Source organism: Suricata suricatta, chromosome 5 (genome assembly GCF_006229205.1).
Source record: "Suricata suricatta isolate VVHF042 chromosome 5, meerkat_22Aug2017_6uvM2_HiC, whole genome shotgun sequence".
Lineage (NCBI taxonomy): Eukaryota > Metazoa > Chordata > Mammalia > Carnivora > Herpestidae > Suricata > Suricata suricatta.
Window position 1 is genome coordinate 80,123,384 of NC_043704.1, and position 20,390 is coordinate 80,143,773.

The following is a 20,390-nucleotide window of genomic DNA, read 5'->3' on the forward strand; positions in this document are numbered from 1 at the left end:
ATACTGTTTCCCATGTGAATGCACGGGGCAATTCCTCCAGTTAAAGTTTTGCAAAAGAAAGAATGGTGGTCAGATGGAGATTCTTGTAAAATGAAGGCTGAAGGCAAATAATGTAACAAAAGATGTTGAGATAATACTTTGCTTTCTGAGGGACTTACTCTAGGGAAAGATACCGGGACTTTTCAAAGAGGGGGTTGGTATCATGTCTTCTGGATCCTCTCATGTTTTCTCGACAGGGCCTTGGGGAAGTCTGGTCTTCCCCACAAGGCCAGGTCACAGAGCAGCAGCACAGGGCTGGAGCATGGGTGTAGGGCACACTGGGATGAGACCAGCCAGCCTTAAGTCTTTGGGAACCAGGCTGAGAAGCAGGAAATGGAAGAGGGGGTAAAAAGCCAACAAGGACATCTTGCTTGAGCTGCTAGGCCTGGACGACGTGAGGAGCGTGGACTGGGTGAGAGGAGGTTTCCATGCCAAAGACCACATGGTTCTAGAAGCGAAGTCGAAAATGTGGCTGTGCCTTTGACTCAAGAGTGGGAGGAAGGTGCAGAAATTTTAAAGAGAGTAGAAGATCGGTGCTGGGTCACAGGAAACTCATTATTACTTTATCTTTAAAAACGAAGTGGACCTACTTGGTGTTGTTGAGTAAAATGAGAACAGTAGGCTTTACGTGACAGCCCTGAGCAATCGTTCTTCCCATTAGGGCATGGCTGACTGGAGATGTCTGGGGGACTGCCTTGAGTCCAGTCGGTCTCACTCTGATCTGGGCACTCCAGAATCTTCTGAATAATGGGTCTTAAACATACTTCAGCACATCTTAGCTCAAGAAATGTAAAAGGCACTTCATGGCTTAACTCCCAACTGGGCATCATTTTCTCTCTCCACACGGCTTCCTGTCACATTAATCAGGCTCACGCCCTGTTCCACAAGTAACTGTGGCTTGGATTAAATGTCTGTCCTATGCGTATTAGTCTTGACTGCCCAATGTGATTGCAAGCTCTTTGCGGGACAAGATTTGTCTTTCAAAATTTCTCTTCTTCTTGCGACCTCATGCTGAGCATGTGGAAAATAGCCAATGCCTGGCGCCTGCTTTCACACCTACCACAATGAGCTAGTTAATAAGGGGTCTGGGGTTGAGATAATGATTGTCTTGCAATCAGGAATGATCCTCATGTGTTTTTTTGTAATGACAATGTTGATAATAAAGCCTCATAATAACAGGGTGTAGCACAGTTCAAAAGCTCTGATTTTGAATGCCTGCTCTGTCACATATTAACTGTGTGACCCTGGGCAGGTCACTGAGAGCTACAGTTTCCTCATTGTGAAAGAAAGGTGATCACAGGGACCTCAGCGAGGTTGTGAGGATTAAGTTACACACCAAAAGGAAATGGTCTAGAACAGGAAATGGCTATAATAGGCATTCAGTACAGGAAATTTTAAATCTTTAATGCTTTAAAAAAATGTTTATTTATTAAGAGAGAGAGCATGTGCACATGCATCAGAGGGGACAGAGAAAGGAGGGAAGAGAGAATCCCAAGCAAGCTCCTCACTGTCAAGACAGAGCCCACTGCAGGGCTCGAGCCCACAAACTGTGGTATGACCGGAGCTGAAATCGAGAGCTGGACGCTTAACCGACTGAGCCACCCAGACGCCCCTCCATCACTTTTCATCCTACTGGCTTCCTATTTTTTCCTTCTCTCAGATCAGAAAGATAATTTTTAAATTTTTTCAAAAGCTGTTTTGAAGTTAGGTATTTTTTGATAATGAGAAGTTGGTAGACAGCAGATTAACCAAATATTTTTTTCTTTTTTGGTAATTATCTGGATCCTAAAAACCAGTAATAAGACAAATCACTCCTAGGGTTAGGCTGGGAATCAGGAGGAGGAAGGAGAGGTTGAGGGAGAGAGTCCTCAGATTGTTGGTAGAAACCTGACCCGCTAACCCTTTATTTAGCAGCCGTGGGGAGGTCTTGGGAAGAAAGCCTCACCTAAGGGATTCCTGCCTCCGTTAGCAAGAACGCTCTAGAACTGGGTGATGAGTTTCCACAGCAAAGCCGTAACACTGGCTCTCCTGTCTCCTGGGCTTTGCTCTGGGTGGATGTGGCCAAAAGAAGACCACCAGGAATTCACTGGGAATGAGAGCTGCAAGACTGAACTTTATTTCACCCAGCAACAGAAAACGCAAATGGCATTCTTCTCTTTACATTTTATCCCGTCTTCTTGTCCTTCCACGCAGGGCTGGTGATAGAGGTTGTTGGGGCTACTGTGCCGGGTGTGAAGATTCTGCCCACCGGTCAAGAGACCTCACTCCCAGATGCTGGCTGGGGCCCTGCCTCCCGAGGTCGGCCCGTGTATTCGCAGGGCCTTAGATGCCTCTGTAAGCATAGTAAAACTCTGTTAATCTGCTATCATTCAATAAAAGGCGAAGCCACCAGTTGGCAAGATGAGACTTTTTCCTTACGTCATCGGTTCTTTATTTAAAAGTACAGATAATATTTGAAATGAAATAAAAACCCAGAGGTTCAAATGTATCCAAGAAATCAAAGTAGCAGGGACGCATGCATCCGCAGGTAAGTGTAGCTGTTTAAAGCCTTATTTCCTTAAGCAAAAGCGTAGCAGGGGTAATAAAGTATATGCCTCTGCATGTTATAAAGCACTTGGAGATAATCATATCTCTTTTGCAAAAATCAGTGCTCTTCAATGTCACAGCAAAAAGATGATATGATCATAAAGTGAGGCCAGACAGGAATTTCCTCATGAAATTTCTCAATGGAATTTGCATCACATCTTATGATATTCCCTTGTCAGTTATTTAAAAAAAGTTTTCCTTGGCAAGACTGCCTCTATATTACGTCTTCTGCTGTCCATCTTATTATTAAACTCAGAGCTGCTAAAAACTAAGGGTGGCCCAATCTGGCCTGGACAACAACAACAACAAACAAGCAGAAAATTCCTATTTGAAAGCCTCGTTGCAGAGACTACTTAATGAGCAAATGAAAATTATGGACTTACAGGAAACAATGTCACCCAGAAAGAGAATTATCAGGACAGCTTTATTAAGTGGGAGTAACGTAACTAGTTGTTTTGGAAACAGAAAGTCTGTTTATTTACTATCCCCCATCCTTTCTTTGGCCACTCTGTCTTTCTTGTTCCTCTTTAACCTCTGGGAGGTTTTATTATTATTATTTTTCCCATTAAGAAATTCAGCATTCAATCTCTTGAATTCCCTTATTTTCACGTGTGTTCAGGGATCAGATACCACATTCTGAATGTCAAGAATCTATATATGAAAATCGATGGCGTACATTTTAAGGCACACATTCATGATCAGAAAAGCAAATTGCCCTAGGCCATAAGGCACATCAGTTTGTCCATTTTCTGTGCTAGTTAAGACAACTTCTGAGGAGGTCCCAGAGAGGATTTAGGATTCTGCACCCAGTTTTATATCATCCATAGAGACTGAAGGTCCCTCGCTGGGAGCCTCACCCCTTCTCTCTAGACTGCTCTTAAGCTTCATGGCTCTCAGTGCATTGTATCAGGATATTTAGACAACGGGGGGAAGGGACGATGACATGTTAAAGACTCATGGCTGCATAAACTAATACAAAGCATCAGAGAGATCAAAATCATGAAATTCTTTCTTTTCCACAGTTGGATTCTTTCCATTAACTGGCTTCCAGGGGCGTCCAGGACATTTGGGGGAGCTTTTTTCTGGGAGGTCAGGTATCAGGTTAAATGAAAGGCCACTTTTTTCTATCTGGATGTCAGGGATCCAATCATCATCACTCTCTGTGGGAGCTGGTGGTGTGTTAGACATCCCAGTGGCAATGAGGTCTGAGTCCTGAAAGTCAGGCAAGGTAACTGCGACACCTGGCTGGGCTAGGAAAGGGAGGGGGGTTGTTGGCCCTTCTGTCTTCTCTTGTGTCTGGGCAGAAGAGGTAGTACTCTCTTCAGAAGAACTTGACAAATGTTCTATTCTCCAGCCATTGTCCTTTTCATTGTCTTTTCTTTTATTTTTACATTTTCCATGGCCATGACCATGCTCACGTTTATGTCCATGGGCTAGGCCATGTCCCCTTTGGTGCCCATGGCCAAGGCCATGTCTCCCTTGGTGTTCAAGGTCATAGTCAAATTCCCGTTGATGTCCATGACCAAGGCCATGTTGCTGTTGACGACCATGGCCACAGCCATGTTGCTTTTGATGTCCATGGCCAAGGCCACGTCCCCTCTTGTGCCCATGGCCTTGGTCATGCTCATGTACAAAGCCATGGCCAAAACCATGTTTCACTTGCTTTCCATGGCCCCAGCCATGCCCACGAGTGTGTCCTTGTTCTTTTTCTGAATCCCGCTCTTCATCTTGTACAAGTGCCATGGAAGTGTGGGGTGGACTTACAGTTGTTCCTTCTTGTACTTTCTCCACCTGTACTGATCGGAAAGGTGAAAACCCTGGAGGCCTTTTCATCAATGAGGTCTAAACAGGAAATATTAAGATGAATGCATTACTGTGAAAACCATACTATCAATGAAGAAAGAAGGGACTGAATGTTGGCAATGCTATCTTGGTTTACAATGGGGCAAATCTTCCAGACATTAAATACTATATTAATATTCCAAGAGGGATGAAAATAAACATTTTTTCCTCTTTTGATTGATTTTATAATTTGTGGATATTGTTCTTAATACTCTAAGCTGGAGAGTTTTCTTTTTCGTCTGGAAAAGTTGGGTGGTTGAACTACACGATCTCTAGGGTACCTTCTAAGCCTCTGATTACATAAGCCACAGCTCATTATTTATTCATTGATACTGTTTCTATTAGCATAATTACTGTTTTTATCCTAAAAGCCCCTATGTGGGACATGTTCAAAAACTTGAAATGCAGTCTTTGTATAATGTTTGTGTTAGACTATATACATGCATACACTTGGCAAAAACTTTTATCAGAAAAAAGTGAGAAGAGGCCGTTTGCATTGAAGATATGGACTTGTGGGTTATTTCTACCTGCAATTTCACTACCTGTAAGAATGCGATGGTTGGAGAAAATGTTTGGTGGCACAAAGAGCAAGGTTTTGGGAGTCACAAAAGTCAGACCCTACAGTGAATACGGAGGGCTCTTATTTGATCTAGATTTGAAGCCGAGCATCACTGGCTTCACTTCTCCCATCTGTAAATAGGATAATAACAGCACCTTCCTCATAGAGGTATCAGGAGGAAAATATGTATAAAGCTCTCACTACAGTGTCTGGGACAGAGAATGCACTTGACAATGTTATTATTCATCCTATGACCTCAGCACTGTTGTCATATTTAGTATCACATCCTTGACAACAAGGAAAGGCTCACTTATCTTCCAAGGATCTTTTACAAATTAAAAAAACAATGCAAACAAATGCTGCCCAAACTTGAACATGGGTATGAGTCCCGTAGGGAGCATGTTAAAAATGCAGATTTTGAATCAGTAGATGTGGAGTGGGGGCTGAGATCTGCATTTCTCCAGCGCTCCTTGGATCTAAGCAGCGGCCACTGGAGAGCTGTGCCTCACCTCAGGCACGCCTCGAAGGCACCAGGCTCGTGCCAGCTCTCCATAGCAGGGTGTGCTCTTTGCCAAGAGAGGGCACACTGCCAATGGGGTGCTCACAATGCACGCCAAGTAGTTAAGAAGGCTGCTGCTCTCAGGTCTAGCCATAAAGAGATCAGCGCAGAAATGTGAGAGTTCTCCCCATTTTAAGAAGATAATCTCCCAATTCATTTAAATAATGGTATATTTCCAACCCCCAAATATGATTGCTCAGAATGAGCAACGTTGACCCAAGCTGACTGTAACAAGAATCATACCTGTCTCAGTGATTGACAGTGGACAGTAGGAAAAATTTTTTCCTCCCAAGGAATCACATAAACTTCAGCTTGACAGTCCAGAATTTCCTATCCGAGGAAACAGAAGTCAAAAGAGAGAATAGTGTTATTCATATGATATTTAAACAAGTCTAAGACATCAAAAAGGTTTCCAAGGGATGAGTATATGGTCGTGTTACTACTCACTCCAAATTTATTAGCCTCGCAATTTTCTGTCAACTTTTCATTACTTTCCTTGGAGCATTTGGTTTCTCTGGCCGTGAACTCGATAAAGAATTTCTTTCCAGCCACCACCTGGACAATTAGCACAAAGAATGGGCCTAATGAATATTGTATAATAAATCATGTGTTTTCACCCTAAGAACTTTTAGGGAAGAATATTGCCGTTTGAATTATACACTGGCCAAATGAGAGTTGCATGGAAAAGTACAAATGTTTGACCACAAAACTTTCAATCTGTATGCATGTGAAAAATATTTGGTTAATGGCTGGTCTCGTTTCCTTTCCTAAATGGGATGTGGAAGCAAGCTATAATTTCTATTTGAGTTTTATTGTTCAACCACTGCAAAATTCATGAATGACTCAAGGGTTCAAGCTGTAACAGAATCTAAGAAAAGCAAGAAGAAAAATTTAAACATTTTCTTTGAAATACATCTTATTGTCCTGCCAGGTCTAAAGTCAGAGAAATACTGAGTTAGTACCATCACAGAAATTATGTAATTAGAAAAAATTATTTGGATTTTTGAGTGTACTTCTTTTTTTATATTAAGAATTTATTTTTTTAAATGTTTATTTATTTATTTTGAGAGAGAGAGAGGCAGTGAGAGGGAGAGAGAGAGAATCCCAAGCAGGCTCCACACTGTCAGCACAGAGCCTGATACGGGGCTTGATCTCACACATCATGAGATTGTGACCTGAGCCAAAACCAAGAGTTGGACACTTAACTAAATGAGCCACCCAGGCACCCCTATTGAAATCACCCAGTGTCCGATATTTTGTTATGGTAGTCTAAGCAGACTCTGTGTGTGTGTGTGTGTGTGTGTGTGTGTGTGTGTGTGAGAGAGAGAGAGAGAGAGAGAGATTGATTGATTATGTAGCCATCAAGAGAATACATCATGCATATCTGTTGACCTGGAGGGGTGACTCTTATTGAAAAACTGAAGTTATGGAGTGATAGTACAATCCCGTTTTTGTAAAAGCAAATCTCAACAGCTTTCCTATCTCCTTATACGTGGTGAGAGCATGGGGAAAGCAGGATGGGTGGCAGGTAAGGGAAGCAGAATTGTAGGAAGAACTAAGCTCCTCTTCTCTCTTTCCTTCCATGGTCATACTGGGTGAGCATGGTCAAAATTTTAAGACAAAGATAATATTTAATTTTTAAAACTCCATGTGTATGTATAACTAGTGAGGAAGGTTCTAAGAGAGTGTTACAGTCTATGCTTTTGTGGTCATAAATTTTCTTGCTCATTTCAGAGTATACTTTAATCCAATCTTTTGGCTTTAGAGTTGCTCAATGTGATGTTGCCTTAGAAAGCTGACAACATACAATGCAAACCACAGCTGTAGGCTCAACTTTATTCAGGATCCAGAGAGGAGGAATGAAGGAGATCTAATACCGTCTTCTGTTTGAGGGCCTCAAGGTCACATCCGTATGGCCATCATCCTCAAGTATCATTCTTATCAGAAGTCTTCCTGCCTAAATCCATCCTGCCCAAGTTTTGTCTCCCAAGTGGAGAATACTACATAGCAATATAAGTTCCATATGCACTTAAAAAACTAAATTAATGAGCTAGAAAGAGATAAATAAATATTTATCAGATCTCAGGATGAGGAAGCCCTTTCCTAGGTGAAAAGCAGAGGAAGGAAAAAAATGTCTAAATTTGACTACACAAAAATGAAAACCGATTCTCAAAAATCACAGAAAGCAAAGTAGCAAGGCAAACGGGGAAAAATATGACGTAGGATCAATATAAAGCCCAGCGCCAAAACAAATGTGCAAAAGACATGAACAGAGATTTCAGAAGTTAAAATGGTCATTTGTCCTGGAAAAAAGTGTTAACTTCATTAGTAACCAAGGATATGCGCATTAAAAATGCAATGCAACATCGTTTTTAATCTTCCATGTTGGCAAAGATGAAAACCAGTGAGGATGCTTGGTGGTGGCCAGGTGTGGGGAACATGCGGCCTCAGTTACTGCTGGTAGGAATAGAATTCAATACCATTAATCAGTGTCTTAATACGCAATTGATGTGAATGCAAATTGGCATAACTGCCAATAGTTTTGTAATTTGGCAAATTGCATCATCTTAGACAAACACATATCCCTTGACATTTCTAGGACTTTATCAAAGGAAATTTCCTTAATGTGCACACACAGATCCTTGATGTATATTCATTCGAGCAGAAGCAGGGAGGAACACTGATGGCAGCGGCAGCAGGCGTGTGGCAAAACAAACAGCATGTAACAGAAATCACAGCCATTCACATGTGAAAAATGGAGGATTTAAGAAGTTCTGAGCTTCTGAAATATAAAATCAGCTTGAAATGGACATGCATTCAAACAAGACGAAACATGAAAAGCCAAGGCAAGACTAAAACTGAAAAATAAATCTTTAGCAACTTGGCAGATGGGTCATTTGGAGGTTAGCTCTTAGCAACTTCATCTTAATGACAAACTGGGTTTTAGTAAATTGGCTGCTTCCCCCAAGGCTGCCTTGAATATCTGTGAGCAGTCAATTTCTCTTTAAATGCAAACATCAGTTATACTGGTTCCCAATGCAGAGCCAAGGACAGTGGTAAAATTAGTAAGCAATTCACACATAGCCTGTAAGATCACTATTTTTGTAGCATAATTTACAGACCTGTACCGTTGCACTTCTCACGATGTCAATCTTGAAATAGTAAGTTCCATTATTCTCTGCATTAAGCTTTGCAGTGGAATGATTCAGAGCCTCCTCCAGCTCTGGGCTGTTGACAGGTATCTTTATGGGACAGCCAGCGCAAATCTTGGGAGGTGGTTCTACAAAATCCTCTCCTGAAAAAAAAAAATCAGCTTTTAAGTCAGCGTGTGCACGGAAGGAGAAGGGTAGCCTAGTACCTCCCCTGCTCAGGATCTGGCACCCATTTACAGAGGGTCACATGACAGCCGGAGGCCCAGGACTGAGTGGGTGGAGGTTGTCTGTCTGACCTTCACCTTACTGCCTCTCCTCTTTTCCTCTTCTCAGAGCCAAGTGTGTTTAGGGAAACATTCAGTCAGGAGACATTAGTGGCTCCATCAATATGCTGTACATTTCCTAAGATTTTGCATTTGTGATGGAAACTGCCAAAAGCAATGCTTAACTTAAGGGAAAGACTCTGCAGTGAGAAAAATGTAAGTCCTATTATTCCGGGGAGCAGGCAGCTTCAGTCTTACTTCTCTTCGGGAAATGTATACAACTATCTTCCAAGGATGAGGAAACCTGACTCTTGGCATAAGAAATAAGGACTTGACCATAATCTTGAGTACTTCCCTTTCCCTCCATTATAACCCGTGGAGGAAGAAATTTTAAGTGAAAGGATTTGTTTACTCTAAGTGGTCAAAAATGAGATGCAGTTTTCCCCATTTAGAGCATCTGATTTTAGGGACATCTTGCACAAGGAAGACGGGCTGGTGTTGTACCCAGAGGCCAGCAGTTTGCAGTTTCCCCTTTTGTCACCACATTCCCTTCCGGCTACTTGCAGAGCGGTCTTCCTTATGCCTGCCCCCAGACAGCTGGGCAGAGTCGGGCTAGTTTGTTCTCCGTAAGGTCTGCTGGTCACATAGACTTTGTGGCCAATGATGGACACCAAAGCAGAAGTTCTGTAACAAGACCTAGCCAGTTGTCAAAGGAAACACGCACTAATAGAGCACTAGTATGCATCAGCTCCTACCTGGAAAGAGTTCACACTTTTGTGACAAAGAAGCAATTCTTAGCTGTGGATCCATGTGTGCGTGATCTGTACATTCACCAATATCCTGGTTTTTAAAAAGGACATAGGTACGTAAAGTAAACACATGATAAAGAACCTTTAAAATAAACAACTAGTTTAACTAAAAATAGTATGCCGACTTTACAAGTCATCACATAGAGAACCAAAGCAAAACAGTCTGCTTGCAAAGGGAGAATAAAAAACAATTAGTTAACAGCATCAACAGCAAACAGTAGACACAAACCTACAGAAACATGAAATGGGATGTCTAGAATACCTAGTATAGAAATAATAACCATGTAAATGAATGCATAAAATTGTCTTTTAGAAAGGCAAAGACTTTAGATTAAAAGAAAATTAATGGGTTATGTCTTCAAGTATAATTTATGATAATAAAAAAGATAGAGTAAGGGTGAATATAATGGATGAGCAAAGCTATAGGAGGCAAGTATGACAAAAAAGGAACTAAAATATAATTACTATTGGAAAAAGTAAAATTTAACGTAAGAAAAAACTCACAAATGTAGTAAAAAGGATCATTTTATTTTTGTAAAAGATACAGTCTAGAAGCATGGAATCAAGATACATAAAGCAGAAAAAGTATAGGAATAGAAGTGGATAGAAATCATTGTGGTAGGAAAATTTAATTTAATAATTTAAGTATAAACCTAAGACAGGCTAAATGGATAAAAAAATAAATAAGGTCACAGAAGACTTGAATAACATATAAAGATTTATTTAAATCATATTTCCATATGATACACAGGATTTAAGTGAAACTTTCATAAGTATGATGCAAAATTTTTAATCACTTCTATCCTAGGTCATAAAAAAGGCTCAATAATCAAATAAAAAACAATACAGGCCATGTTCTCAGCACCAAAAAGAAAACAAAAACAAAAACACCTCCCTGAAAATTAATGACATAAATTTAAACAAACACACAAAAAACTTGCAAATATAAACACATTTACCTTATTAGGTAGGGTTCCTTGGATTAAAAAAAAAAAGTAAAAGACAGAGGAAGAAAAATAAGAATTCCACATTATATTCCCAGAGCACCATTTAGAATTAACTTGTGGCTTTCTATGTTTTTGTAATTTAAAAAGAGAGGCAAGAAACAAACAAAACAACTCCAAATCTAGGTGTTTCTCTCAAGAAGTTCAAAAAAGAAACAGATTAATAAGTAGGCTCAAGGAATATAAGAAGGAAAAAACAAGATAAAGCCAGATAATAAACTATTCAAAACTGGTAAATTAGAAAACAGAAAGCACTAGCATTAAAAAAATAAATCCAGAGGCATCTGAGTGAAGCATCCAACTCTTGATTTTGGCTCAGGTCATGGCCTCATGATTCATGAGACTGAGCCCATGTTGGGCTCCGTGATGACAGCTGGGAGCCTGCCTAGGATTCTCTCTCTCTCTCTCTCTCTCTCTCTCTCTCTCTCTCTCTCTCTCTCTCTCAAAATAAATAAGTAAACATTAAAAAAATGAATCCAAAAGATCACTTTTGGGGGAAGGAAAAAAATCAAATGTATACAAAAGGCAACATAGCAAAGTATACAGAAAAGTATAAAAATATAAGAGAATATTATAAACAAATATATGATCATTTAAATCCCAAAGAAATAGATACTTTCCTGGAAAACCATAAATAACCAACATTGACTTAAAAACAAGAAGAAAACTTGAATGGACCAACAACTGGAGAAGAAGAGAATACTATTCCTAGTCTAAACTTCCATTCCACTTCTCACCTCCAAACAACAGAGATGTTTTACGGATGAATAGTTTTAAAAATTAAGGTATATATATTTCCATGTTCTATAAACTGTTTCTGAATACAGAAAATAGTGGCAGAGGTGCCGGGCTGGCTCAGTTGGTGGAACAGGTAACTTTGATCTCAGGATTGTGGGTTCAAGCCCTACACTGGATGTAGAGATTACTAGACTAAAATAAATAAACTTAAAAAAATAGTGGCAAACTATTTTCATTCTATAAAACTATAATCAAGATATCAAAACCTGAAAAAATAGAATGCACATATAAACACCTGCCCAGAAAACTGTTAAACCACTTTTACTTGTAAATATAGATGTAGAACTCCTAAACTAGAATAGAATCCAAAAGCATATTTAACGAAGAATTAACACTAAAGAAATAGAGTTTAGTTTAAGAATCTAAAGATCGTTATTAGAAAAGTTGTCAAAACAGCAAAAAAATTAGAAAAATTTAATATATTTTAATATTTGTTCTAAAGCTAGATATAATAGCAATTTCTTAGTTAAAAACAAAACAAAACTGAACAAAACTCTTTAAAGAACAGGAATGTAAGGATGCTCCCTTAACATGACAAAGAATGTCTACCTGGAACCTGCAGCAAGGATTATACATAATGACAAAATTCTAGAGGCTTTCTGAATAAAATCAAGAATAAAACATAATGGTGTATAATCACCATTTAAAAAAAATTATCTCTGGCTGTTTGGGTCAACGCACTGAGACATGGAACAAAAAAATAAGCATCAGAAAAGAGAAAATAAAAGTATTTTTTGCATAAGATATTATTGTATGCCTAGATCAAAAGAATCAATGGGAAGCTGTTGAGCTAATAAGATTTCAGTGAAGTTGCTGGGGCGCCTGCGTGGCTCAGTTGGTTGAGCCTCTGATTTCAGCTCGGGTCATGATCTCACAGTTCACGGGATCAAGCCCTGCGTTGGGCTCTGGGCTGACAGCTCGGAGCCTGGAGCTTGCTTCAGAGTCTGTTTCTCCCTCTCTCTCTGCCCCTCCCCTGCGCTCGCTCTCTCTCTCTCTCTCTCTCTCTCTCTCTCTCAAAAATAAACATTAAAAAAATTAAAAACAAAAGAATTCAGTGAAGTTGCTGGATATAAGAAAAATACATAAAAACTGATACAGTTGTATATAATAATAACTTATTTAAAAGAGAAAAAATAAAAACAAGAGGATTTAATTCCTAATAGCAATAACCAGAAACAAAATAAAATCTAGGATGATCATTAGTGAGAAATATTTTGGATATATATAAAGACCGAAAAAAATCACCAAAAATTGTCCATATCCCCTCAAAAAAAGACAAGAGGGAAATATACTAAGATATCTTTGGATATTTGGGCATGTGTGATTCAGTATTATTTTCTTCTATGTTTCTGCATTTTCTTAAAGTTTTCTGTACATGTATATTTCCAATGAAGTAACATATACATAACGTCATATTTTTTAAAGATACAGGGAACACCACATTTGCAATATCTTAATTTTGGATGGGGAGATGGTGCTGGAAGTAGCCCAAAGGTTCTCAATTCTATCAGCATAGTTAGTTCACCCGAGAAGCTTTTAGATCATTCTGATTCCAGGCACACACCCCAGACCAATTACATCAGGACATCTGGGGCAATGGCCTGGGAGCAGGTGTTTTTTAAAGCTAGCTGAGTGATTCTAATATGCAGCTTGGCCTGAGAACTACCTATGAAACCTCTTAGGTAATGCTTTTCAAGCCTTAGTATGCAAACAAATCACCTGAGAATCTTGTTAATATGCAGATTCTGTTTCAGGGGGTGTGGGGTGCAGTTGAGGTTCTGCTTTGCCAACAGCTCCCCTGGTGACGCTACTGCTGCTGGTGGTCATTGTAACAGGCTTTGAATAGCAAGGTCTTAAACTATGCCAGTGTGGGCACAACAGTTCATTTCTATTTCATGCCCTTGAACTACGATAATATCTCTGTGAGACAGGTGTTTTTCTTCTTCACTCTTTAAAATATTTTTTAATGTTTATTTATTTTTGAGAGAGAGCAAGAGAGCACGAGTGAGCACCATGGGGGCAGGGCAGAGAGAGAGGGAGACAGAATCTGAAGCAGGCTACAGTCTCTGAGCTCTCTGCACAGAGCCTGATTTGGGACTCCAACCACACAGGTCAGCTCATGACCTGAGCTGAAGTCAGATGCTTAACGGACTGTGTTCTTTATCACTCTTTTATAAGTAAGGAAATGGAAGCTCAGAGAAGCTGCACCAAAAATCTGATTGGCTTTGTGACTCCAACTGGCCCTTGCGTGTATCTCTCTGTGTTGCAGACAGAAAACTAAATTTAGCCCTTACAACTAGCTGCAGAAAGATTAAAGCTAGAAAGAATGTCGGCTTATGTAACCTCAAATGGTTAACTAAACGTAAAAGCAGGAGGTGTTGATAGATGCTTGAATGATCAGACTTGAATCAAACTGACAAAGTTAAATAGTAGTGTGAACATATGTTTTTAGAGGATTCCTCTCTCTTTTTACTGGTTTTTTTTATTATGGTAAAATACATATGATGTAAAATTTGCTATTTTAACCATTTAAAAATGTACAATTCAGTGGCATTAACTGTATTCAGTGTCGTGCTGCCATCACCACTATTTCCTAAAATTTTCATCACCCCAAACACAAATTCGGTACCCATTCAACAATAAACCCCATTCTCTCTCCTCCAGCCTTTGATAAGCTCTTGTCTACTTTTTGTCTCTATGAGTTTGCATACATTAGGTATTTCATATAAGTGCAATCACACATTTGTCCTTTTGTGTCTAGCTTATGTCACTTAGTGTGTTTTCAAGGTTCATCCACGTAGCATGTATCAGATTTTCTTTTCCTTTCTAGGGCTAAACAGTTTCCATTGTCTTCTACACAGATGACATTTTGTTTACCCATTCATCTGTTAGTGGACCTTTGGTCTATTTTCTACCTTTTAGCTATTATGAATATTGCTACAATGAATCTTGGCATACAAGTATCTGTTTGTGTTCCTGTTTTCAATTCTTTTGGGGTCTATACTGAAACGTACAGTTGTTGGGTCATTGGTAACTCTACGTTTTCCTTTTTGAGGAAGCGGCAGACTTTTTCCCACAGTGGCAGCATCATTTTGCATTTCCATTAGCAATATGCAAAAGTTCTAATTTCTCCACATCTGCCCCAATACTTGCTACTTTCCAATTCCAGTTATTAAAAATTATAACCATCCTCTGGGCATGAAGTGGCATCTCACTGTGGCTTGCAGTCACATTCTTCCGATGGCTAATGATGTTGAATATTTTTCCATGTGCTTATTGATCATTTATAGTTCTTCTTTAGAGAAATATCTCTTTAATCCCTCTGCCTATTTTTAAATTGGATTATCTTTTTGTTGTTGCATTATAGGGGAGTTTTAATACATTCTTCATCCTAACCCTTTATCAGACAAGTGATTGGCAAATATTTTCTCCTACTCTGTGAGTTCTCCTCCAATTATGAAATTAGTATATGCTTCATCAGAAACATGAGAAGGACTGAAGAGTTCCAAAAAGTATGAAGAATCAGAAAAAGCACCTGTAATTCCACCTGAAAGTTAATGATATTTTATATTTTGGCATATTTGCTTCTCATTACTTTTTATACTTACATTTACTTTTCTATCTGAATGAATCTATATGTATAGTTTTGTACCCTACTTTTTTGTCTTTTTATTTAATATATTATAGCTATTTTACTAAGTCACTAAAAACTTGAAACATAATTTTAATGGCCACACATATTCTACTATATGGATATACTGTAATTTATTTAACCATTCCCTACTGCTGAAGATATGTTACTTCCAATGTTTTTCTATTAATAATAATGCTGAAATTAACACCTTGCTGTCTGGATTTCTCACTTGCTTCCCGTAGAATAGAATTCTAAAAATCAAATTACTGAATTTAAGGAATCCATTGCTTAAAGCACAGTCTTTGGCTAAAACACCAATATCCCTGAGGAGGTCTTCATGCCTTAGCCATCTCTAACATACACTAAAGACTATTACCTTGAGATGCTCTCTTTTAACATAATTTTGGTTCAGACCACAAGATATCATCCCAAAAAGGGTCACTAAGGGATGGAGACTTGGGTTGTGTTTGCTAAAGATCAAGGCAGGGAAGGAAGGGTGAAAAACAAGCAGAGACAAGTTGGAAGTGAGGGACTGTTCTGGGCAGAGCTTGGAGTCAGGACACAGAGCACATGGGGAAGAAAAGGAGATAGGACAGTGAAGGCATGAAAAGACAAACTTGATCATGACATTACTTTTAAGTTTTAGGCTCTTCCTTGTCCCCGCTTCTATCTGTAAGTGCTATTGCTAGATGTGCAGATTCTCTGGCCGGGTAGGTAAGGCAGCTGGACCAGTGCTATGTGCTTCAGAATCCCCAAGGGAATGTGACTCGGTGAATGTCATCTAACGTTTTAGTGACAGAGTCTTCCCACACAACTGAGACTCCCCACACTTGGAAACACTGGACACAAAATGCTAAGGACTTTATAATTAGATTTTGCCTACTTACACCATTCAAAAGGGACTTGCAGTCTGGAGTTAAGAACAGAAAATGTTCCTTGGAGCAATTCGTCTGCACAATTGAGTAAGTAATTTCATAATTCCATCCAGCCACCACCTGAAACAGTTTCAGACTGAATATTTAAAAGGCACTTCAAACATCACGCACTCAGTGTCATGATGAGCGTAGGATGCTGCCTGGTGTATCGTAAGTGCTCAAAAATATGAATGATGATTATTACTGGGCAGAAGGCATTTCTGAATAAATATCGAGCCCTTTATGACTCTCACTCCTCCCTGCATGCACATGCACACACACACACGCACACATGCACACACCACTCCTACACATATAACAACCAAATGCAGTATACAGGTGGAGTTACTGTATTTCCTTAAGACCCAGCAGCATTTCCTCAGCGAGGCAGCAGGAAGAAAGTCTTCCCTGAATTTGTGAACTATTAATAATGCCGTTCTAGGTGGATAAAGAAAACTCTGGAGCTTTGAGTAAGTCCTCAGCTTCCCAGACTGCCAAGCAATGAAATTTCTCTTGCTTTATCTGGGGCCAGTTGCATCCTGATAGCTGGATAGGGACATAACTGAGCCAGAACACATGTCTTGGATCAAAGCAGATTAGAAGGTCGATTAAAAGCAGGGCATGTTACTGACCAAAGTGAGCCCTTCATAATTAGAGGCTGAAATACAAGGGACCCAGTCAACTGTCCCTAAACGCTCAGTGAACTGAGGCAATGAAAGGACCAGATTTACATGTACTTACTTTTTTTTTTTTTGATGGTATGGAACCTATGATTTAGAGGGTGTCCAGAAAACTGTGTCGACTTTTTAGGTACCATTTAATTTTTGGAGCCAAGTCTGACTCATGAGAGTGAGGTAATAATAACATTTTCTTAAAACCCTAAGGGCAGAATGGTTTTTCATTTCACTTTTCTGCAAAGAACATGTAATATTGACTACCATGCAAAATGGAAAATTAAAGAACAAACCTGTCTGTGGGCCCTTTTGACTTCTCTAAGAGCAAAGAGGTGGGAATGCTGGGTGTGGTTGTTAAAATGTTGAACGGCGTGTCTGAGAACGGGCTCCAGGTCGGGGCTTGCGGTTGATATGGGGTGCACACAGCCGAGGCAGTCATACTGGCTGGTCACCACAGGACCCTCGGCTTGACAAAAAGCAGGTGAAAGGGCAGCATTAATGAGTGAAACCTGCATTTAGGTACACTGCTCTACATAAGTAAGGTAACTCAGAAGGCCCTGGCAAACTTTCCGGTAAATCCTAGTATGCATTAAACAAAGAGAATGCTAGGGGTGCCTGGGTGGCTCAGTCGCTAGCATCCAGTTTGCGATTTTGGCTCAGGTCATGATCTCATGGTTTGTAGGACTGAGCTGGCGTGGGGCTCTGTGCTGGCACCACAGACCCTGTTTGGTATTCTTTCTCTCTGCCCCTCCCCTGCTCTTTCTCCCTCTTTCTCCCAAAATAAATAAATAAACTTAAAAAAAAGAGAGAGAGAATGCAAGATTGTTTTTTAGCCAGAGATTACCCTGTACCATTTACTTAGGAATATCTTACATGCAGACTATTGTGCATAGTTACTTTAAATTTTTTAAAAGTAATTTTAAATTATAAAAGTAACATGAATTTAGGGAAACCTGGATGGCTCAGTCAGTTGAGTATCTGACTCTTGGTGAAGGGCTCAGGTTGTGATCTCACAGTTTGTGGGTTCAAGCCCTGCACTGGGCTCTGCACAGGCAGTGTGGAGCCTGCTTAGGATTCTCCCTTGCTCTCTGCCCCCCTCCTTCCATCTCCATTTCTCTGTCTCTCTCAAAAATAAATAAATAAATAAACTTTTTAAAAACCGTGACATAAGGGGAACCTGCTCAGTCAGTTAAGCACCTGACTTCAACTCAGGTCATGATCTCGCTGTTCACTAGTTTGAGCCCCGTGTTGGGCTCTATGCTGACAACTCAGAGCCTGGAGCCTGCTTCAGATTGTGTGTCTCCCTCTCTCTCTCCCTCAATCTCTCTGCCCTTCCCCCTCTCACACTCTGTTGTCTCTCCGTCTCTCTCAAAAATAAACCAACATTTAAGGAAAAAAAGTGACATAAATTTATGCCCTTACAAAAAGTAAAACATTACAGATACACTATTATTATTGTTATTATTATTATTATTAGCAGTAATTAAAGCTCCTTGAAGCCTGGCTCAGGGCATAAGACATTTTGTAGCCACTCAATCCAACGAAGGTGTTTTGCACCTGCTGTCAAGTGCCAGGTGCTGAGCTAGGCATCCCAAGTACATTAATTTGTTAGAATTGGTCACTGCTGTGAAGCCATTGAGCAAAGTTAAGTGAGAGAGACAGAACCGCAGATGGGTCATTTCAATATAATTTGGCAAGAGCTTGCAAAGTCAGGAGCCAAGACTGAGCTCAGAAAAAAACTTTCCTGAGAAGAACAGGCCTTAGCTAAGAGGGTCCAAGATCAACCAGGCAGGGGTGCCTGGGTGGCTCAGTCTGTTACGCATCCAACTCTTGACTTTGGCTCAGGTCATGATCTCATGGTCCGTGAGATCGACCCTCGCATCAGGCTCCATGCTGACAGCCTGCTTGAGATTCTCTCTCCCTCTCTCTCTCTGCCCCTTCCCTACTTGTGCACATTTTCTCTCTCAAAATAAAAAAAACTTTTAAAAAAGGTCAACTTGGCAACAGGAGCTATAAAGCTTGAGGAGAAGGAAGGATGGCTCCCAAGAAAGCAGGTTGAGTCAGGGACAGTGGTGTGGGACGTGGTGTGTATATGTTTTGCCAGAGCTTAAAGCAGGAGGCAGATGGGGGGAGGTGGTGATGGAGGTCTGAACAGTCGGTGGAGGGTCCTCTGCTAAGGAGCTCAAGCCACACTCGGAGGCCAGGGGTTACTGACCACATTCCCAGGCTCTGGGGCTCCCTGATGAGTCTGATGAAACCCCGGCCCCCTCCTCAGGAAAATCCACATACAGTGCTCTCCATAATTTCAGGGTATTCACAGACCCTCTGAAGTCGGGTAAGAATGGGGAGCCACTGAAGGGATTTTCATAAACAAATGTAAAATGTTAAAAAAAGAATAGAATGCGTTTGTATTAAATTGCAAAGTCGTGTTCCTAACAGCTCTAACCCAGGGGTCAGGAGAAGCTCCCGTCATAGGAAGGGAAAGAGCAGTGGAGAGGTCCGAGGCCCCTTCACCCAGGGGACTCTCTCTGCCCAAGCGCGTGCGATCCAAACAGAATCCGGAGGCAGGGTGGACAGGGTCATACATACAGCCTGTCCTCCATTGTTAGCAGGTGGACGCGACTGTCCCTGCAACTGTTTTTTGGTCTCTCTGGAAGTGTGTGTGTCCGGATACAGACTTCCCAGCTGAATAGTCATGGCTGCCCTCAGTGCTGGTGACGGCAGGGGGTGGGGGCAAGGTAGAAAACTGGAATCACACAGCAAAGGGGAGAGAACTGCGGATGCAAGAAGAAAGAAGGATGAACAGGAGGGGGAAGGAGATGGAGAAGAGTGGAGGCGGGTCGGCCCCCTCTAGCTGTGATGGGGGGGGAGGAGAGACGGATGGGGGCTTGAGAGGGTGGAGCCTCCTCTGTGTCCAAGTGATTTTCCACCCTGCTCCAACAGTTCTAGAGAGAGGTTTTTAAAATTAAAAGAAAGATTTTGACTTTTGATTCTGAAACACATCTGGCTACCAAGGTTTCAGATAAGGGATGTGGACCTAGAAGTAAATTCTGAAGGTTTAGCCAAGCTTTATCTTCCACCAAATACAATTGTCAGGTACCAGATGATAAAGTTAACAAATTTACAAGTTCTTTTTCTTTAGAGAGTGAGAGGGGGAGAGAGAGAGAGAGAGAGAGGGAGGGAGGATGAGAAAGAAAGAGAAGGGGAGGGGCTGAGACAGAGAAAGAGATTGAGACTCTTAAGCAGGCTCCATGCTCAGCACAGAGCCTAACATGGGGCTTGATCTCTCAACCCTGGGATCATGACCTGAGTCAAAATCAAAAGCTGCCTGCCGCCCAAGTGACTGAGCCACCCAGATACCCTGAGATAAACTCCTTAGACTGCATAATTAAAACCTACTCCAAAAAAAAAAAAAGATTTTAATTACTTATGTGTTCTTTTCTGCTTTTGGATTTGTTTTTTCTTTGAAAGCAAGAACTGGAAGTCAAGAAATATAGTTTTTCTGGGGCACCTGGGTGGCTCAGTCAGTTAAGCATCTGACTTCAGCTCAGGTCATG

General features: G+C 40.6%; 1 protein-coding gene across 2 annotated transcripts in view; it reads right to left on the reverse strand.

The window, feature by feature from the left end:
• Window positions 1-2,132: 2,132 nt before the first annotated feature.
• Window positions 2,133-20,390, reverse strand: part of KNG1 (kininogen 1) — a 25,848-nt gene continuing 7,590 nt past the window's right edge. Inside the window, exons 4-11 of one of the 2 annotated variants that reach the window (XM_029939682.1) lie at window positions 17,127-17,299; window positions 16,133-16,240; window positions 9,756-9,840; window positions 8,708-8,880; window positions 6,033-6,140; window positions 5,829-5,915; window positions 4,390-4,467; window positions 2,133-2,371 (exon numbers count right to left, since the gene is read on the reverse strand). In XM_029939682.1, coding sequence (XP_029795542.1) covers window positions 2,291-2,371; window positions 4,390-4,467; window positions 5,829-5,915; window positions 6,033-6,140; window positions 8,708-8,880; window positions 9,756-9,840; window positions 16,133-16,240; window positions 17,127-17,299 — 893 coding nt within the window. In that variant the 3' untranslated portion in view covers window positions 2,133-2,290. The remainder of the gene's footprint in view (window positions 2,372-4,389; window positions 4,468-5,828; window positions 5,916-6,032; window positions 6,141-8,707; window positions 8,881-9,755; window positions 9,841-16,132; window positions 16,241-17,126; window positions 17,300-20,390) is intronic. The other variant, XM_029939684.1, reaches the window with a different exon arrangement.